This window comes from Balaenoptera acutorostrata, chromosome 5, assembly GCF_949987535.1.
Source record: "Balaenoptera acutorostrata chromosome 5, mBalAcu1.1, whole genome shotgun sequence".
NCBI lineage: Eukaryota > Metazoa > Chordata > Mammalia > Artiodactyla > Balaenopteridae > Balaenoptera > Balaenoptera acutorostrata.
In genome coordinates, this window is record NC_080068.1 from 125,386,997 (window position 1) to 125,406,490 (window position 19,494).

The 19,494-nt window shown below is 36.0% G+C and overlaps 2 protein-coding genes across 8 annotated transcripts in view; one reads left to right on the forward strand and one right to left on the reverse strand.

Moving 5' to 3' along the window:
• LOC103015722 (fibroblast growth factor 2) overlaps positions 1–16,906 on the forward strand; it is a 60,883-nt gene extending 43,977 nt beyond the window's left edge. Inside the window, exon 3 of one of the 2 annotated variants that reach the window (XM_028164002.2) lies at positions 11,105–16,906. In XM_028164002.2, coding sequence (XP_028019803.1) covers positions 11,105–11,290 — 186 coding nt within the window. In that variant the 3' untranslated portion in view covers positions 11,291–16,906. Of the gene's footprint in view, positions 1–4,038; positions 4,951–11,104 lie in introns of those variants that run through there. The other variant, XM_057546792.1, reaches the window with a different exon arrangement.
• NUDT6 (nudix hydrolase 6) overlaps positions 11,496–19,494 on the reverse strand; it is a 35,534-nt gene continuing 27,535 nt past the window's right edge. For all 6 annotated transcript variants that reach the window (XM_007172388.3, XM_057546790.1, XM_057546789.1 and 3 more), the window contains 2 exons: positions 16,297–16,351; positions 11,496–12,151 (listed from right to left, as the gene is read on the reverse strand). In XM_007172388.3, the coding sequence (XP_007172450.1) occupies positions 11,754–12,151; positions 16,297–16,351 (453 nt within the window). In that variant the 3' untranslated portion in view covers positions 11,496–11,753. The remainder of the gene's footprint in view (positions 12,152–16,296; positions 16,352–19,494) is intronic.

Here is a 19,494-nt window from a genome sequence, read left to right on the forward strand (position 1 = left end):
AATCAGTTATACATATATCCACTCATTTTTAGATTCTTTTCCCATATAGGTCATTACAGAGTATTGAGTAGAGTTCCCTGTGCTATACAGTAGGCCCTTATTAGTTATCTATTTTATACATAGTAGTGTGTATATGTCAACCCCAATGTCCCAGTTTATCCCTCCCCTTTTCCCCCCGATAACTGTTTGTTTTTTACATCTGTGACTCTATTTCTGTTCTGTAAGTTCATTTGTAGCATTTTTTTAGATTCCACATATAAGTGATATTATATATTTGTCTTTCTCTGTCTTCACTTAGTATATAATTTGTGTCCATCCATGTTGTTGCAAATGGCATTATTTCATTCGTTTTTATGGCTGAATAATAGTCCACTGTGTATATATGTACCACATCTTCTTTACCCATTCCTCTGTCGATGGGCATGTAGGTTGCCTCCACGTCCTGGCTATTGTAAATAGTGCTGCAATGAACATCGGGGTGCATGTATCTTCTTTTCAAATTACCGTTTTCTCCGGATATATACCCAGGAGTGGGATTCCTGGATCGTATGGTAGCTCTATTTTTAGTTTCTTAAGGAACCTCCATACTGTTCTCCATAGTGGCTGTATCAATTTACATTCCCACCAACAGTGTAAGAGGGTTCCCTTTTTGCCACACCCTCTCCAGCATTTATTGTTTGTAGATTTTTTGATGATGGCCATTCTGACTGGTGTGAGGTGATACCTCATGGTAGTTTTGATTTGCATTTCTCTAATAATTAGTGATGTTGAACATCTTTTCATGTGCCTCTTGGCCATCTGTATGTGATCTTTGGATTTCTGAAGGGACTGAAACAGACTTACAGAGAAAAAGAATATTCAACCATCTGACTGATCGTCTGACAAAGATATATTTAATATATTTATGTGATTTTTGCAGGATAAATAAGTCTCAGTGTAGCAGTGCTCTATTTTTGTAATTGAATAAATTTTAGAATCCTCTTCAATAGCTAGTATTTTTTGAGTGTACAGCATACTAGATACCGTGCTAGGCATTAGGGTTATAAAATTGAACACAAAATGGCCTGTGCCTTTAATAAGTGACAATCTGGGGAGGCAGAAGTGTAAATAAGTATTCGTAATAATGTGTAAGGGGTGGCTTTGATGTGTTCTTGTATATGTTGCATGCATGCATAGTAATAAGGGAAAGGGAGCAATTAAACTTGTCTAGATTGGGAAAAATGACCTACAAAGAGGATCTGACATAATGTAGAGGAAGGAGTTTATCAGGCAGTTCGGGAGCAGAGGAATGGAGATCAGGGTATAGATAATTCTAGGACATGGCACAGGCATGGATGCAGAAAGCTTACTAGGGGTTTCTCCAGAATTACAATTCACTACTGCTGGAGTGTAAGGTGCAAAGGCAGTAGAAGGTAGAAGGGAAGAGATGAGGCTGGAGAAGCAGGTAAACTGCCTGCTGAAGTACCTGATAGCACCATGCTGCTCTCAGCAGTGGGAAGCCATAAAGAGTTTTAAGAAGAGACACATGAGATTTGAATTCAAGAAAGAGCTCTCTGGCAGCAGTGCAGAGGACGGATTTGAGGGGGCCGAGGCTGGTCGAGACAGGCCAGTTAGAAGGCCATGGGCATAGTCCAAGCAAGTGATGATCAGAACCTGGCAGTAACAGGATGAAGAGGATGGAGTAAAGCGCTAGCACTGAGGTTGACCAGAGTTAGGAGTAGAGTAGAGGAAAAAGTCAAAGATGACATCCAGGTTTCCAGTTTGGATGAGGAGGTAGATGAGAAAGGGGGAAGAGGAAAAGAGCAAGTTCTGGGAAAAGGTAATACAGGTTCAAATTTAGTCTTATCTAGTTTGAGTTGCCTAAGAGAAATTCAGGTGAAGATGTTCACTACATAGTTGGAATTACGGGTCTGGAGTTTAGAGGAGAGGTGTGTGTTGATATACAGATTTGGGCGTCATAAGCATATATGTGGTGGCTAAAGCAGGGGAATGGATGAGGTTTCCTAGGCAAAAAAAATATAGCTATGAAAGGCTGACTACTTGGAACTTTCACTTCTTCCACTGTTTTTTTTTTTTTTTCTACCAGCCTGTTGTCAACTCAAGGGATGATGTAATACTTTGGGAATCTACTGAAGTAGCATTTTAAATATTTCCAGGACAGTGAATCAATGGGTAATTTTGGATGACCTTGACCTTGTAGAGAGAAGAGGGGTTAACCCTACTCTTCTCACCTCAGGATGTAACAAAACACAGTGTGAATTACTTTGTCTCCTGCAATAGTGTTGATTTGGCTACTGTCAGACAGTAAAGGTGGTGGAGGAAAGAAAGTAAATACATACAACATTTGCTTCTGTCTCAACTATGGACAACACTAGTCAAATTGACACTCGTCAAAATGGTTTTAAAGCTCTAGACTTTGCTATGTCTGTCTTGTGACTTCAGATTGTTACCCTGTGGTTTTCCACTTATAGAGATTAGAAGATCCAGTAATCTGGTAATCATGGTGGCCCTGTAAGACAGTCATTGGAGGGGTTATTTATCTTGAGAACACAGGCTGGAACACAGGTTCATCTGTAACGATAAAAATAATTGTCAAATGTGATGAAAACAGAAGCTACTCTACCTTATTAAAATTTTTTTTTAAAAACTGAAGTATAGTTGATTTACTATGTTGTGTTAGTTTCTGGTATAGAGCAAAGTGATTCAATATATATATATTTTTTTCATATTCTTTTCCATTATAGGTTATACAAGATATTGAATATAGTTCCTTGTGATATATACACTAGGACTTTGTTGTTTATCTATTTTATACATAGTAGTTTGTATCTGCTAATCCCAAACTCCTAATTTATCCCTCCCCGCTCTTCCCCCTTTGGTAACCATAAGTTTGTTTTCTATGTCTGTGAGTCTGTTTCTGTTTTGTAAATAAATGTCAATGGACATTTAGGTTGAGAAGTTACTCTACAGTGAGTCTTTGAAACTACTGGGGTCTGTAAAAGAGGAGACAATTTAAGACACTAGACCTAAAACCTGAGCTGTCTTCTCATTCTTAGAGAATTCTCTACAAGTTAGAATTCAGAGAATTCTGACCTCTTCTCTTGGCACATAGGCATTAAGCTTCCCAAACTGTTGATTCTGTACCATCAGAAGCATAAAGTGCTCTAAACAGCGTTTTCTAATTTCTTCCTTAGCTAAGCAGGACCTTTCACAAGATTAAGGTCACAGCATTCTATTTAGTCTTAAATATATTTCTGTCCCCTTGGATGTGTGTTAATTCTTCCAGATACAACAGCTTTCCTTCAAGCTGGTACAGTAAGAGTTAATTTAGCAATTTATTGACTCAGAAATTTATCACAAACTCTGTAGGGACAAAGCCACAGCTGTTACACATAAATGGAATATTCAGGATTTATCAGTTTTATTTGAGGAAAGGCACCAGCCAAGATCCAGTTGTTCCAGCTCCCGTCACTGGATCTATTCCATGCCAAGGTCACGGGTCAATCTCTAGTCTTACCTCAGTTTGTGTGGCTTGCTGCCTTGTCTCTTCAGCAGCAATCCTCTTTCAGATTAGTCTGGGTGGGCTGTGTCAATTTTCAGATGAAAAAGTAAGTGTCCCTATCCCCAAACAAAGTAGGTGGTGTTGGTGGTCGTTCGGGAAGTGGCATATTTTCCTCTGAGCCAGATCCATAGGCATTGAGCTGTCAACAATAGCAACTTTCAGGCAAGAAATTAAAAGTCTTGACCCTTGGCTGTTAATAGCATCTGTTCCACTGTTTAATGGGTTGAGATGAATCACTGATGATGAAAGACACTGGAGCCGGGGATGTCAGCAGGGACCTCACTCAGGTGACAATGGGAAGAGACAACTGGCATGTTAAAAAAGAAAAACAAAACAAAACAACTTTGGGGTAAGTCCAGTGTTGTGACCAGTAGCCATCATTTGGGGATGCAGATGTTCCTTATTACCTAGAGACACTGGGGTTTATGAACTTGCACTTGCCAAAGGCATAATTCTCCCCCACTCTTCTTCGACAGGACCCCATCTCCGACTGCTGTGTTACGGCACATCCCTGGGCTCTCCTGCATTTTATCCTGCGTGTGATTCCTACACTGATTTGTAAAACATTGTAGTTTCTTCTCAGAGAGAAGAGCATGCTGGATAATAACACATTTTGGTTTCTAAGAGTCAGGTTAGGTTGATTACTACCAGTTGAGAGTATTAAAAAAGACTAAGTTGTGTACCACTTTTTTTTCTCCAACATCTTCACATATTAATGGCATGAATGTATTCAGGCTAAGGATTTCTCACTGTTTGAAACACTTCTTAAGGGTCTTTCCCCTTCTTTGAAGCTAGAAAATATAAATGTTCAAAGAGTAACTATGTTTACCTGCCAAAGCCTAAATTTGGAGGCTGAAGTTGAGTAGTTCCTTAATATACAACAGACTCCGTATTCCATTCCATAGCAAAATAAATTTTGTTGCTATGAACAACAGAAGCCCAGGACAAATATTAGGATCTATGATTTCTTCTATGTTCAAAAATTACATATAATGAGGTTAACTGTAGTCTTAAGTTTAAATCACCAAACAACCTCAGTGTTAGCACTGGTATGAAAAAATCTGCCTGGTCTTTAGCTGCTAGAAAGTTGCACATTGTTTTCTATATTATGCGACAGATTGATTGTGATAACCTAAACAAAATAATTCAGTAAGTATTAGAATGTGTGTGATCTGTGTTGATCTGTAAGAGTCAAATATGCAAAAATTATGTATCGTATCTGAGAATATACATTTAATTACTGTAAAAGTAAAATTTTTTTTGCTTATCGAGTAACTTTCTTACTTGAGGGGCCTTACAATGAAATGAAACTTAAAGTAGAGAAAAGGGATTTTTGAGGGTTCACTTATACAGAATGGCGATATATACTGATTATATTTGTCAGAAGAATGCAGTAAAGAAGAATGAATATCATTTTTAAGAGATAAAATACTAGATTAAATGCAAAGGTTACTGCTTTATAAGAATTACTGCTTCTTTTAGAATCCAATCATAAAATTTTACATAAGCTACATATATATATTACAATATTAAGATTAAATTTATCTTTAACTTTTTACAATTTGTGTCTTTCTTAGTTTGTTTTGAAATAGTCAACACTGATACTTACACATCATGTCTGTTTTTAATTCTCAGAAGCGGTGTAAGCAAAAGTATTCTTGGACTCATGTTGAGCAAACTCTCTCATAAGCCAAAACTGCAAAATCAAAGTACTGTAAAAGAACAAACAATCCAAAAAACAGAGCATGGGGGAGTAAGCATAAGGGTCAGTCTAACATTTAGCAGTGCACGAGAATTCTGAGGCCAATACATAAGGACAGGGGATGGCGGGGGGTGGCAGGGGGAGGAGAATTTACTCTAGTTCTTATTTTCTTATAGTATGCCAGGGCTTTAAGGTTGTTTTAAAGGCTTAAAAATTGTTAAAGATTGGGAGGGATCTTAAAGATCATCTAATCCAGTCTTATTTTACAGATGAGAAAAGTAAGGCTCAGAGCGGTTAAGTGACTTGCTCAAAGATACAAGATAGTTAGGGATCAAGGCAAGACTGGAACCCCGGTTTCCTGGCTCGTAAAGATCCTCACAGATGTTGTTAGGATAGTCAAACTCTTGCAATGGGTCAACTGGCTTAGTTTCCTCAGGGACTAAATTAGTCCATAAAATTAGACTATATTCTATATTTCAGTACTTAGGCTGGATTTTCCTTGGTCTTAGTTCCTTTGTTCTTATTTAGATTTTGCAGTGCCACTGAATGGTATTCTTACTGTAACCTATATAAAAGTTTCATTTATTCATTAATTTAGTAAATATTTATTGATCACTATGTGCCAGGCACTGATATAGCAATAGAATAGAAGAAAAACAACAGAAGAAAATCTCCACCCACCTGGCATTTATAGTATGGTGAAATAAAGTGGATATGTATATATAAATAAATGATCTGTATTTGGATATTGTAGAGCACAGAAATGAATGAGATGCTTTTATCCCTCATAGTGTAACTAGAGTTACTAAATTCAGTTACTTGAGATTCTTTTTTTTGTGGTCATACTTGTAGCCCTAAGGTCAGGTTTTTTAAAAAATAAATTTTGATTTTAGAATAGTATTAGGTTTACAGAAAAGTTGTGAAGATGCAGTACAGAGAGTTTCTGTATACTCCACACCCAGCTTCTCCTATTAACATGTTACATTAGTATGGTACACCTGTCATGACTAATGAACCAATATATTGATACATCATTATTAGCTGAAGTTCACACTTTATTCACATTTCCTTAATTTTTACCTCACGTCCTTTTTCTGTTCCAGGATCCCACTCAGGATACCACATTTAGTCATCATGTTTCTATAGTCTCCCTTAGATCATGACATTTCCTTAGACTTTCCTTTTTTTGATTACTTTGACAGTTTGAGGAGTACTGGTCAAGTATTTGTTAGAAGGTCTTTCAGTTTGAGTTTGCCTGATGTTTTCCTCATGATTAGACACAGGTTATGAGTGTTTGGGAGGTAGATCACAGAGGTAAAGTACTATTTTCATTGTATCGTTTCAGGGAACATGCTTATCACTAATAATATTAACCTTGGTCAGCTGGCTGAGGTAGTGTTTGTCTCCACTGTAAAGTTACTGCTGTTTTCCCCTCTCCATACTGTATTTGGAAGAAAGTCACTATACACAGTCTACATTGAAGAGATGGGAGTCGGGGCGGGGGAGGTTTATGCTCCGTCTCCTGGAGGAGGAAGTATCTGCATAAACTATTTGGAATTCTTTTGTATGAGAAACAACTTCTTTTATTTAGTTAATCATGTATATCAGTATATATGCATGGATATTTATTTTGTACTTTGGGTTGTAATCCAAAACTGTATTATTTTGTTGTTCAAATTGTTTCAGCTTTGGCTATTGGGAGCTTTTTCATTTGGCTCCTGTATTCTTTGACATATCCCAGTCAATGTGGGGTTTTCTGAGCACTTCCTTATTTTATGTCCTCTAGGAGTGCTCCAGTCTCATCTTGTATATTCCCTACTCCAGCCCAGAATGAGCCATTTCTCTAAGGAGGCTTGGTTCCTTCTACTGGAAAATGGTATCAGAAACCAAGATCTGGGCGTGCTTGTTGCTACCGAGGTGTGTCTGCTTCCAGGCCCTCTTATCTGACCGAGCAAGGAATATAGGCATATACCAACCTGGATATATATATATACATAACTATAAATATTTCTATATTTAACCATCTGTATTCAACTAAAAATGAGTACATACTGATGTTATCCAACCCTAATCCAACAGTATCACATGAACCATTTTAGCCTTCCCTGCTGGCTTGTCTGTAACTACCCACTCCAATAGTGAGAAACCTGGTTCCTATCATTTGCTAGGGTCAGTTTTTCATTATGTGTAAATATCTCACATCAGTTTACTTTCTTTTTGAAATTTCAAAGTACATATATAGACAAAATACAAATCAAACTATTTAAAATGTTGATTATGCTTTTTCAAACTCTCTTTGATTCTTTCCTATCCAGATGCCCCTACAAGGGGTCAAATTTCCAGCACCATCTTTAAAATCATTAGCATCACTGTTATCAGTATCAACAAATGGTTACTGCGCCCCTTATGCAGGACCATAAGCTAAGCTAGTTCATGTGGATAATGTTCAGGCAAGTCTTGAGGTGTGGCCTACCACTGATGCATGACAGATTTATATTACTCTCATACATATACATCTACATTCATTTTTTAGATTCCATACCTTTTAGAATTGAGAATATGGCTTATTGGAATTATTGTAACTTAAAACACTTCTCAGCATTCCAAATAAATTAGTACTTTTCAAGTTCCAGTTCTGTGGTTATTAGCATTAGTAAGAGGGAAAGAAGGTTACGTGATTTGTCTCTTGCAGAGTATGCGCTCAGTAAACACTCTTTATCTCCTTCAGGACATCTAATATTTATCTCAAACTCAACATGTCCAAAACTGAATTCCTAATCTTTCTCTATAAAACCTGTTCCTACTCATAGCTTTCCCCATCTCAGCAAGTCCATCATCTAGAACATAAACTTCAGTGCCACCCTTGATTCCTCTATATCTTACACTGCACATCTGATCTGTCAGGAAACTGTGTTGACTCTACTCTCAGAATACATCCAGAAGCAGACAGCTTCTTACCATCTCTGCTGCTACCACCGTGGTCTGAGTCTCCCTCTCTGTCTAGGTTACTGAGCAAGCCTCTGATGGGTGTATCTGCATCTGCCTTTGGCCCAGAGTAATCTTGACAGCCAGAGTAATCCTGGAAAAATGTCAGATCGTGCTCAAAAGTCTACAATGGCTTTTCAATTTCTCAGGATAGAAGCCAAAATACTTACAATAGCCTATAAATCTCCTATCTCATTACCTCTCTGACTTCATTTCCTTTCCCCTTCAAACCCTCTGCTTCATTTACACTGGCCTTCTTGCTGCCCTTCACACACTTTAGGCATGATCCTGTTGTAGGGATTTTACACTGGCTTTTCCCTCTGTCTGCTTAGGATGCTGTTCTCTGGTATCTGGAGGGTTAACTCCAGCTCCTTGAGGTTTTTGCTCAAATATCACTTTCTCAGTGGAGCCTGCTGCGGCCGTGCTAGTTAATACTGCAGCCTCATCTGTACCCACACCACTCCCCATCCCTCTTATCCTCTCAGTGTTACTTTTTCCCATAGGATGTATCGTATTTTAGCGTACAATTTATTCAATTATGCTTACTGCTTATTTTGTGTCTCCCCCAGTGAGAGTTTGACCAGCACAAAGGCAGGGATCTTTGTTCAGTTTTGTTCACTGATGTATCCCAGTGCCTAGAAGAAAAAAATTACGTTAAATGAATAAATGCATTATTGGACTGTGTGCTTTTTGTATCCCAAAATTATTCTTAAATTAAAAAAAAAAAAGGAAAATGTAATTTGATGAAAAGGTGTCAGATGGATACATGGGCAAAGGGTGTCCACAATCTGAAATAAGTTACTAAGAGTCTTGAGTTTTATTTATTCTCCCGATTTTATTTCTTTATTATTTTTTTTGGAGTACAGTTGCTTTACAATGTTGTGTTAGTTTTTGCTGTACAGCAAAGTGAATCAGCTATACGTATACATATATCCCCTCTTTTCTGGATTTCCTTCCCATTTAGGTCACCACAGAGCACTGAGTAGAGTTCCCTGTGCTATACAGTCGGTTCTCATTAGTTATCTGTTTTATACACAGTAGTGTATATATGTCAATCCTAGTCTCCTAATCTATGAGCCTTGAGTTTTAGATTCCTCATTTGTTAATGAGTATATATGATACATATGTCACAGGATTGTTGTGGTATTTAAATAAAATGATATGCATGAGAGCAGTCAATAACCATGAATTAAGGGATTTCCCAGCTCCTGGGCCTATATAAAATAAGGCTTGAAGGCAAGGTATAATTTGTTATAAGCCTTTAGAAGCTACTTACCCACTTGCTCTGTGATGTCATTCCTCTGAAGATCTCCTTTTCTCTTAAGTTTGAAATGGTGAGCAGTTAAACATTGAGTATAGGAAAAAAGCTCTGTGAATATGTTTATAAAGGTTAAAGAAATTACACTGCATCAGTTTTTAACAGGATTATTGACATCACAACCAATGAAGATGATTTGTAAACTTAGGATGGAGAGAACTGAAAATTGCTTAAAATGGGATGTTAGATGCATGCTTTTACTGAGACTGAATTTTGGCTCTACCACCCATTAAAAAAAATGCAGTTTGTTTTCAAGTGCACATCAGCTGTTTAGTAAACTTACATGTCTGAATGTTCAGCACAGATGCACAGTTTCCTTCTCTCCCCTCTGTGTAAAAAGGTACAAGTAACCTCTGTTTAAAAAAAAAAAAAAATTGTGGTTTCCATAATGTATCAATATTATCCACTTAATCCCTGGTACTACTTCTTTTCTCTAAAATACTAGCAACTGGCTGAGAAGGCAAATATTACTGGCATGGTATGTACCCCAGTTGGCCAGGCATTATAGGGAGTGCTACCTAGCAAGGTGGGGCACCCTGTAGGCTGACTGAACACCAAAAAACGAGCATATCAGCGTCCTAAGGATAACTGACTGATGTGGTTTAGGTCTGTTTCTGGGAAATTAGCCCATGAAGCTCAATGCTGACCTTTCATGCTATCTTTATGATTACATGACTTTTCCTTTCACTCCTTACTTTTCGACTCCTGACCTTAAACCTGGAATAGAGAAAGAGGAAGATTTTTATTGGTGGCACTGAAAAATGACAAGATAAAGTAAAACAAACAGGTTAACTTCAGTTAACAAAGGAAGCACAATAATTTCACCAAAGGTAGCAAGTATTGGCTATAGAGTATCTGTGTTAGTCTACTGTTAAGTGTTCCACTGTTATTACGTTTGAATCTCTTTGAAAATCATGAGACGGTCCTGGGTATCGTACAGCTGGGTCCTTGTGCAATGTATGCTTCTTTGTAAGGCTACCTGTGATTTGTTTGCACTTAAGTTGCTTTCTTAGTAAGTTACAAAAAAAAATGAGCAAACTAGGTAAGTTTGCATTTCAGTTTTTAAAAGTTCAGTTAACAGTAGTCAAAACATTAAAGCCAAGTAAATATCCAGTAAAATTCTTATCTCTAGAAGCCGACTACAGGAGCTATTAATCACTTTTAGGTCTTTCTTGTTATTGGATGTATGTCTCTTTTGGAGACCACTGAAATCTATGTTCATGGGATGTTTCAAGCCTGAGCCTGTGTGGTTCCTACACCACCTGTGTGCTCTTGCTGCCTAGCACCTGACCTGTCCATTGTGGGGCTGGAGAATGGTCCTTGGACTGCTCCTCCGAAGAAATGTGCTTGAAATTGTCCTGCTGATATGCTGTGTTCCTGTCCTGCGTCTTTCTGCAGACATAGATTGTGTCAGATTTTGGCCTGTTGAGTCTCACTAGTTTGATTGTCCTGCTGAACCCAAAGCACTGTGTACTGTCATTAAATATTTAACATGAAAAGTATGACAACAACTACTAATTTTTCCTTTGTTTTTCAGAAATGTGTTACAGACGAGTGTTTCTTTTTTGAACGATTGGAATCTAATAACTACAATACTTACCGGTCAAGGAAATACTCCAGTTGGTATGTGGCACTGAAACGAACTGGGCAGTATAAACTTGGACCCAAAACAGGACCTGGGCAGAAAGCTATACTTTTTCTTCCAATGTCTGCTAAGAGCTGATCTTAATGGCAGCATCTGATCTCATTTCACATGAAAGAAGAGGTATATTTTAGAAATTTGTTGATGAAAGAAAAAGAAAAATGTATACAGCTATCTGCTCAGTTTAGGTAACTGGTCAGATAACCTTTTATCTAACAGTAAAATATTTAACCATTGCCTTAGTAAAACAACAACAACAACAAAAATTCCTGGAAAATGCATAGACTTCCAGTTTTTATATAGCATTTGCCTTTATCCAGTGAAGCTTACTTAGAGCTACAATCTTTTTCATACATTTGCTTCATCTGAAAAGAGGCTTTTAAAATGTGCATACGTACAAACGAGTTGTCTTCATGGAAATCACAGACGTTAGAAAATTTAAGTCAGATATTTAGTTAGCCCAAATGTCCACTACTTCTTATAATATGGCACACATTAATCTACAGGTACAATTTAAACATTTTAAAACCATGTAAATATAAATTTAATCCGTTCCTGTCATAGTTTTATAACTGTCTGGCAGTTCCTTGTGATAGATTTTATAGAACAAGCCTGTGTAAACTGCTGGAAGTTCTTCCACGGTCAGATCAATCTTGTCAAACCCTTCTCTGTATCCATACAGCAGCAGCCTAGCGACTCTGCTGGTGATCGGAGTTGTATTTTCAGTCTTGACTAGGTCACTGAGATCCATCCACTCACACCTTAAGCATTCACGCTGGCAAAAATTTATGGTGAATGAATGTGGCTTTAAGCGGCAGATAATATACATATCTGACTTCCCAAAAGCTCCAGGATGGGTGTGCTGTTGCCGAATACTCAGGAGGGACCTGAATTCTGACTTTATACCAGTCTCTTCAAAAACTTCTCGAACTGCTGTATCTCCTACATAGAAGAAAATGTACAAATCAATAAGGATCACATTTTTAGGAATTTAATCATCAAAGATTTTCAAGAAGCATTTTCTAAACGCTCGAAAGCAAAACTTTACCCTAAGAAAATAAAGTTTTCAATGTAAACTCTTTGCCTTCTGGACATCCTGAAGTACCGAAGTATTTTCTTACCAATGTATATCTAAGAAGCTTTTGAAATATTGAATATTTCTTTGGCTGCTACTTGCAGGCTTACCCACTTATATAGATATTTTGGGAGTCACATTTTTAAAAATTCTTCCTGCTTTATTTCCCCAAAGGTGAAAACATAGGTTGCAAAGCTGCAGTTAATATTCCTATGTATTTTTTCATTATTATCCTGTTCCTGATTACCCATCAAAACTGCCTAAATTTATAAACATCAGAATTGAGAAAAAGTGATCCATTCTTCTTTATACAAGTCTGGAGAGCTACAGAATGTACTGAACTATGAAATGATTCAGCTCTCCCCTGGTGTCTCCTGGGACCGTCAAGCCTCTGAAGTCATAGAGCAGACTCCTTTATAACCATTTTGTTATGCTCTTGTAGTTATCCTGTGAGTGCAATCCCACCATGGTTAATTTTTGGCATTTTCTTTGTTTCTTGCAATTTCAAAGAACTTGGATTCATTCCTCCAACAGCAAAATGCTGCAGTCATTTCACCAGAAGTTTTCAAAAAACTTGCAATTTACAGAATTTTATAATACAACTAGGGTCTTCACATTTTATAAGGTTGATTTTTCAATAATATGCAAATTTCTGGGACAGGATTTTTATTGCCATTAACTTATTTTTGTGGCTGCTTTTTCTAAATATCCAGACGAACCTCCTACATGGGATTTCTCTAATTTTGTGACGCTCTGTCATTGTCTCCCAAAGTGTTTATGAGAAGCCCCTAAAAAAGCTGCCTTCCTTGCCTATTTGCTGGGAAGCTTCACAATTGCCACAGGTACAAATTTTTGTTCAACTACCCTTTAATGCCTCCATTTTCTTGTTTGTCAAATTGTCAATTATATTTGTCTCCTTAGTAGTCCTACTAGTGAGGAATAGGCAGGGAAGACCAGCAAGTCCTTGAAAGAAAAAAAAAATGTCTCAATGTTTTTTCTGATAAACAGCTCTGGAAATATGCACAGGAAGAGTAAAGTGTTGTTTAATATATAAGACATTTGTCTGCCATATTTGAATTATATGTGGACTTCCCTTATAATTGAGATTTGCCTTAGGTTAAACATGGTTAGAAATTATATTTTTAAACTGAAAACGTAAAAGAAGAATTTATATGTTAAGAAAAGGAAAACTTGCCTTAATAAGAAAGATAATTTTTAGTAGTATACATGTTTGTTATTATATTTGTTAAAGATTGTGGCAGTAGTCTTAAATTTTACATGTCATTTGCTGATCTGACTTAAAAATTGTTTAAATGTTTATTTTTATTCTTTAAACACTTTGAAAAATGACCATGGGGGTCTTGTTTAGCTTTTAGCAACACTAATCAAGAGTTTGGCATTTAGTTCCTGAGTCTGGCCTGTTGGTGTGTTATGGAAGCACAGGACGGGGCTGGTGAGCGAAATCTGCCCTGCTCAGCAGTTGATTCAAAATTGCTGCTGCCTGGGTAGTTTGATCTGTTTAATTTGAATCCATGATACTGACTAGACTAAAAACTGTAAGGGCAAAATAAGCGCTTTTGTATCTAGAAGAACCCCTTCCATCTTAAGATTGAAATCTCTTCTCCAAAGATTTTTACCATGAATTTAAAGATTTTTTTTTATCTAGATAAAGTGCTTTATTCTCGTGTACCTTTATTATTTTAATGTACTGTAAGCTAAATTGAAATAACTGTTTTATAGGTTTGAAGAACATAGGAAAAACCAAGAGGGTTTTGTTTTTATTTTTGCTGGTTGAAAGATATGTTTAAAAACGTCATAGTGTTTTGTTTAAAGGACAGTAATGAAATGGAATTTATATTTGTTATTTCTATTTTCTAATATTTAATAGGATTAGATTGAAATAAAATAAAAGGAAAAACTGTGCAGAATATGGGTTTTCCTGGTGTTTCCCTCTGACTCTGGTACACTGATGAGCTCTGATCAGACCCCCCTGCTTTAAAGACCTTTGGCTATGCAGGGATGCTCTTCCTGTCAGTGGTAAATGAGATTTTTTTTCAGGAAGGCAGCTTCTCCATTTTTAACCTTGTACATGTATTGTACTCTTAGGGTATTATATGAAAACCTAAGGATTGCATTCTATTTTGTATATGCCCCCTTAATTTTTTTTTTTTTTTAAGCACTACGGACAATAGTGCTTCATTTTACCTAGTAGTATCAAAGAATGAAGGATTCCAAACAAATGTGCTTCTCAGTTAACTACTGTTTACTGCTTAAGAGCCAATATGAATGTTTGCACATTTGTGATGGCAGTATACCTAAAGTGTATTACATACTTTCCTAAAAACAGAGCTTAAAGAAAATAATTTAAATAATTCCTGGATGATTTGGCTTCATCATTAAGAATAATCTATTATTGTACTGTTACAAAATAGAAATGCCCTCTATACATAGTCTTCCAGATCTCTACTGTCAGTTATCATTTCTAGCTGCTTTCAGGGTTTTATCAGTTCTGAGGCAAAGCTTCAATTTATACTACTCCTAGGTAGTGTGGTGAATGCCAATTGCTGCTTTTTTCTTAATTCCACATGGTGAGGTGTATATACGATCTCTGAATAGGTGGGTTGTTGTGACAACCACAAACACACAAAAAAAGTAGTGAATTCCTAATAATATGGATTTGAAGTGTTCTGGAGTACACTCAAACCTACAATTATACACATTTGGCTTGGAAATGTGTTTCTTCATTTACATTTAAATATATCTGAAACTCAGACTATCCATAAAAACTCAAATGAGAAAAGTCAATTCATTTGAGAAGGCAAGACTCAGAAGAGGAAGCTACACAAACCTTCTCCTGTAGATGGCTGTTTGCCCAGTATCGACTGGATAAGGATGTAAAACATAAACTTAACTAGTTCACATGATCTCATATCACATAAGGATACTGTGAGATAATCAGGAGTTCTAGAATAAATGTCTTTCTCTTTCAACACTTACACCACTACAAAATCCTTTTTATTTCAACAGAAGGCCTAGCAAACTCTAAGCAAAAGGTCAGTAAGTACCTAAAAAACAAAATTTGCTATGGATATATCTGAATGTAGTGAGTTTACTTATAGGATATTAGGAGTTGATTCTATACTATGTATAGGGCATTTTTAATTTGTGGAACATTAAAAAAAATCATTTCAAGTATATATATATTTAAAATACTTAAAAATAATTTAGGACATTGCCTTCATATAAATGATGGCTAAAGAGACTAGGGGACATACATATTGAGGAAAAAGTCATAGAAAAATAGTACTGATATGAAATGAGTTGATTTATTATGCTAGGGACTGCACTTGACCCAATGGTTTAAGGAATAGGTAGGAAAACTGTTTCTTTTCTTTCCTTCCTGTAAAATCCTGACATAATGAGCTCAGTAGATTGTTTTAGGAAGTTATCTCTCATTTCAGACTTTCTCATATGAGACATTTTTACTATGTTTTGGCTTTCTGACTATCCAAAATAAACAGTAGATAAAATTTTCATAAACTGAAGAATTATGTCACCACTGTTCTATAACTGACTTTATAGATAATTCTTATTTCACAATTCATTTAAAAGTTACTCTTCATCCTTGTGTGATAGAATGCTCAAGAATTTGTTTTATCATAGTTTAATTCCAACAATTTTAGTTATATTCAAAATAACCCTTAATGCTAAACTTGACTGATGTACATCCAAAGCTTCTCATTTTCAAGCAAGTTAATCTAGAAGCAGTCCTAAGCAGAAAAATAGGTGTTATGCTCCTAATGGTATTATTTATAACAATGAAATAAGTTGTAATATTAGAAGTTTTGCTGCTAATTTTATATCATCCCTGAAGTAACTTCACTGAAATTTTCTGACTTAGTCTAAACCAATTAGAAAAGTTAAAATCTTATTCTCAGCTCTAGAGCAAGAAAGTAAACATATGAATTTCCTCAACATTTTCAAGTCAATTAAAGATATGTAAAATACACACCAATATCTTCTCCAGGCTCTGACAGGCCTCCTGGAAACTTCCACATATTTTTCAACTGCAGTATAAAATCAGAAAATAAAGTTAACATACCTTTTATTCACTAACATACACAAACACACAGAGATGCCACAAAATTTACTCATAATTGGTCAAGGTGGTTGAGAATTTATTTTTTGGTAATTACATGCAAATTTTTTCAGCTTCCTTCCTCACGCCTCCCTTCTTTTTAGGGGAAACTGGTGACTTGTGAAACCTTTTCCCACCTTTTTCTTCAGGAACTAGAAGTGGTTTTGTTTGGTTAATGTGATAAATTCTGTATGAGTGAAACAGTGGGGGGGAAACATCTACTGAATTTGTGTAGTTATAAAAATTTTGCTGCTAGTTTATTAAAAAATAGAGGAATCTTACTGATGCTGCTATAAATAAGTAGAAAATACAGTATAAATTTAATCACTAAAGTATGCTACTTTTAATTTTCACATTTACTTTCTGTATTGTGTGTCTAATCAGATATGTTAATCTTAAGATTTCCCTTATTCTCTGTGTTAATGATTTTATGTAAAAATGTAACTGCTTTTCATGGGAAGTGTGAATAAAATTGATTAGTTTACGTTTGTGGCTTTTTGTATATCATTTCTTTTTTTGGTGGGGAGGAGCAGGTGGGAAGATCTGATCTAGGAATGGGGATACATATGGAAAATTGATTTTAAATAATTCTGTAGTGACATGGGACAATATTCTTATGGCTGACACGATTATTTTTTCCTGTTCGGATTCTGTTGTATCAATCCATCACCATGATAAAAGCTGAAGAATGAGAAATTATGACATCCTCATAAAGGGACTGCAGCTTGGAGCCAGTACACCTCATACTCTTCATTCATAAAACAAGTTTATGGACCTTTACTGGTGTGCTTTGTGACCCACTCATTTCCTGCACAAGAGCTTCTTAAAGAATGTGTCATTTCCCAACTATGCTAGGTTGGAGCCCAGTGGCATGGTTCCCAGAGTTTCCACAGACTTGATTTTGTGGGTACAGAATTGAGGCTTTCCACCCTTCTGTGTCTGGCTCAGACTTGAGATTAATTTATAAAGCATATTATGGTTTACTTTTTTAATGTAGAAATATATCTCTAAGAATATCTCAACATTAATGCATTGTCTTTGGGGTTCCATTTTGAAATTGTTCCAGAAGCTATGTTTCTACAAAAACTATGCGGTCTTTTGTCTGCTAGTGTATTAAACTTCACCACCACAAATTGTTTCTAACAAAAGAAATGTTATAATAGGGCAAACAAATAATTCTCCAAAACAAAATCAACTTTTAAAAATCTTTACCTAGACCTGATTATAAATAATTGGAAACTGTTGATTAAATTTGGAGATATGAACTTATTAGCAGGGGAAAATGCTAGCTATAAGGATTGAAAACAGCTCACACACATTTGATTTTGATTATTTCATAAACCTTAGGTACGGAAAGATTATTTTTATGCTGGTGATTAGTCTGCGATATTTTCTGGCATCAATTAGGTTTAAAGAGCTTATTTTAAAACAGCTTCCTCCTCCCCAAAAGCCTGAGCTTACAGTTAGTTCTAAGTGGTAGGTTGAGAGGCCTAAGTTTGAAAAAACTGGTTAATATTGTAGATATGATAGATCAGTGGAGGGACAAGTAGGTCTTCTCACTTTTTTTTTTACATTAAAAAATACTCTCACTAGCTGGGTTTAGCAATATAATAAATAATAATAAAAAATATTACTAGGTAATGTATATTGAATGTCCACTATGTTCCAGACACTACGCTAAATGCTTTAATAATTATACACATTTAAACTTTATAGTAACCCCACGAGAAACTATTATTGTTCCCATTTTAATTTTTTTCCATTTCTTTTTTCATTGAAGTATAGTTGATTTACAATATTGTGTTACACCAAAGTGTACAAGTGTACAGCAAAGTGATTCAGTTATACATATTTTTTTTCAGATTATTCTCCACTATAGGTTATTATAAGATATTGAATACAGTTCCCTGTGCTATATAGTGAATCCTTACCGCTTATTGTTCCCATTTTAGAAGTGATGAAACTGAGGACAAATAGGTTAAATAACTTACCTGGAGTGACACAGTGTGTAGCAAAACTCACAGTTAAAATCCAGGCGATCTGATTCTAATCATCTTTTAAGAAATTTAAAAAGTTGGTTTGCTATTTTCACACTAATCCTTTACCACTATTCGCTGCTTTTTCATATATCTTTTGATCTTCAGGTCTCATTGGAACATTCTATATAAACCCAACCAGAATCTGTATCTTAGTCTTACATTCCTCCAGGGTTTGTGAATTTGAACTAAAACCTAGTTTGGTATCAAACGTCTTTGTATCTACCTCTTGCCTGTGAGTTCCCTATCAAGAATCGTTTGATTGGCATGAGATTTATTACTCTGCTAGTGATTTACTATTACTCTGCTAGTGATTTACTATTACTCTAACACTTCCAGTATATTGTTTCATAGGGGAAAAATTACTGAGGAAGGGGTAAGGTTGGGTTTTGAATATGAACAGAAACCCATAGTTTCTGTTTTCATCTTTATTCTCCCTTCCAATAAAAGACAAAACATCTCTATGCTTCAAGTGTAAAATTCCAAGATCCTTTTCTCCCTAATCTTAAAAAAGGAACTTTCCACTCTCTTCTAAAAGAAATATTCTACTCAGACATTCTCGTGCCTCTTTGCTTGTTGGGTCCTACCCAACATTCACATATATGACCCTTCCCTGCTTTGAGTTAGTGAGGTCATCTAGTTCCTGAAGCATATCTGATCTGATTTTTACATACTACAAAGGGCAGTTTTCCTTTTAAGTTATAAAAATGTGTGATTTTAAAGCATATTTAGAGTAATTCCAGCATATTGTAGAATGGTGAATGTGATGATAAATTTTTCCTATACGTTTGCCAATTATAAATCTGGTGTGTGTGTGTGTGTGCGCGTGTGCATGTGTGTTTGTGTTTGTAGGTGCAAGTGTAAAATAGAAGCGAGTGTAAATGATGTACAGTGGTCCCATCAATCAGTGGAACCTCTCTCCTTCCTCGGTGTTAGGAACTGCTAGCCCCAATAGTAGGCATTTTGGATATCAACAAAGGGTATTATTTTTTTAATGCATTCTTCATACTAACAGAGTGTAAGATATTTTCTGTTA